This window comes from Carlito syrichta, unplaced genomic scaffold (assembly GCF_000164805.1).
Source record: "Carlito syrichta isolate Samal-C Ts95f unplaced genomic scaffold, Tarsius_syrichta-2.0.1 Scaffold169693, whole genome shotgun sequence".
NCBI lineage: Eukaryota > Metazoa > Chordata > Mammalia > Primates > Tarsiidae > Carlito > Carlito syrichta.
Genome location: NW_007113789.1, coordinates 92,560 through 94,722, shown reverse-complemented (window position 1 = coordinate 94,722; position 2,163 = coordinate 92,560). Strand labels below are relative to the sequence as shown.

Here is a 2,163-nt window from a genome sequence, read left to right as displayed (position 1 = left end):
ATGGGTTCACAGGCTTTTTTGTTCCTAATCTGCTGTCTCCTATCCAGAATACCCCCAGTCTTGGCTTTCATCTTTTTCTTTTCCCTCCACAATTGAATTCTAGACTTCATGAGAGTCTTAGAACATCTGAGAGGCATTTGAGTCCTTGTTTCCAGGAGAAGAGTTTTTTTTTTCCTTTGGAGAGATGAGGTCTTTCTATGTTGCCCAGGCTGGTCTGGAACTCCTGGCCTCAAGCGATCCTCCCACTTTAGCCTCCCAAAGTGCTGAGATTACAGGTGTGAGCCACCACACCTGGCTCGTAGGAGGGGAGTTCTTGTGAACTAGTTCACACACAAGAATGAAAGAAGACGGTCCCAGAGAGACGTGAAATGTGACACAGGACGTGGCATGAACAAGGAGCAAACCCATGGGGTGCGGGGTAAGGATAGAAGGAGGGCTCCCGGCGCCTCTGAGAGAGGAGCTGCTGCTCGTGGTGGTCCAAGAGCTGCTGCTCTGGCTGGTGAGGGCGTGTGGTCGCCAGGTCCCTCTGTCGACGCCCGGTGAGGTCCCGTCCACGTGTACGCCTTTGTCTAGGCACCGGCCTTGGCACTCCTAGGAAAACACGGACCAATAAATTAAGTTGAAAAAGATATAGGAGGCGGGGAATATCAGCCTGGAGTACTTGTCGATGGCATGGGTGTTCTGGAAGATGCGACGGCCCATCTGGCCCTTCAGAAGCCCCTTCCTCCTGGAGGCGTTGGATTCTTGGCTCAGGGCCAGGTGGACCACGATCTTGTCCTGCCTTTCTTCTTCCGTCAGAATGTGGCTTCTCGGGTACCCAGCCAGGCTGTTGGCCTCGGACTCGCTGTAGCTTCCGTCCAGCATCAAGGTCCTTGAGTGAAGCATTCCACACATGGCGCACGGGAGCTACGGGCAGTCAACACAAAAGCCACGGTGAGGGCTTGTGAAATGGGCAGAGGGGTGGCCTGGTCCCAGAGCTGAGCCTGTGCTCGGACCCACGGAGAGAGAGTTAGAAGGATCCCCAGAGGCACTTGGTCTGAAAATCTGCGGCCCTGGCTGGATATTATTATTATTATTATTGTAATCCCAGGACCTTGCTCTGTCACACAGGCTGGAATACAGCGGTGTGATCATACACCACTGCAGCCTCCAATCCCTAGGCTCAAGCAATCCTCCAGCCTTAGCCTCCTGAGTAGCAGGGACTACAGATGCATGCCACCACACCGAGCTAATTTTTTTTTTCCATTTCTTTGTAGAGACAAGGTCTTGCTCTGTTGCTGGTCTTGAATTCCTGGGCTCAAGCGATCCTCCCACCTCAACCTCCCAAAGTGCTGGGATTACAGGCATGAGCCACTCCACGTGGACCCTGGCTTCATATTAAAATCACCTGTACACGTCTTTAAACTGCCCAGGCTTTACTGATTAATTTAAAATGCCCAGATGTGTCCACTGTGGAGCTGGAATTAACAACCACTGATCTAGTCCAAACACCGTCAACTGCAGAGGCAAAAACTGAGATCCAGAGAGCTACCCAAGTCTCCTGAGATCACGCAGCTGGTGTCAGCAACAGGACTGTCTGGACAAAGGTAGTCTGATTCCAGGTACAGGACTCTACCTCTCTAAGCATGAGTCAAAAGATGGTTGGGTGGAAGAGTGTCCTGATTCTAGAGAGTTCCATTTAAGAGTCACAGGTCACAGCGTCTAAAATATTTTATTTATTTTATTTTATTTATTTTATTTTATTATTTTATTTTTGAGTGGGAGTCTCACTCTGTCACCCAGGCTGGAGTGCAGTGACACGCTCATGGCCACCGCACCCTTGACCTGCCGGGCTCTGGAAATCCTTCTGCCTCAGCCTTCCAAGTAGTCAGAACTACAGGCACGCACTACCATACCTGGCTAGTTTTTGTGATTTATTGTAGAGACGGGGTCTCGCCAAGTTGCCTAGGCTGGTCTTGAACTCACGGGCTCAGGCAATCCACTCGCCTCTGCCTCCCAAAGTGTGGGATTACGAGCTGAACCACCGAGCCTGGTCATTTTATTTTATTATTATTATTTTGGGGTTGGAGTCTCACTCTCTCACCCAGCCCTGACCTGCTGGGTTCCGGCGATCCTTCCGCCTCAGCCTTCCAAGGAGCTGGAACTACAGGTGCGTGCTACCAC

At 51.2% G+C, this 2,163-nt stretch overlaps 1 protein-coding gene across 1 annotated transcript in view; it reads right to left on the bottom strand.

The window, feature by feature from the left end:
* Positions 1–441: 441 nt before the first annotated feature.
* GABRR2 (gamma-aminobutyric acid type A receptor rho2 subunit) overlaps positions 442–2,163 on the bottom strand; it is a 62,430-nt gene continuing 60,708 nt past the window's right edge. The window contains exon 9 of the mRNA XM_008051328.1: positions 442–906. Coding sequence (XP_008049519.1) covers positions 592–906 — 315 coding nt within the window. The 3' untranslated portion in view covers positions 442–591. The remainder of the gene's footprint in view (positions 907–2,163) is intronic.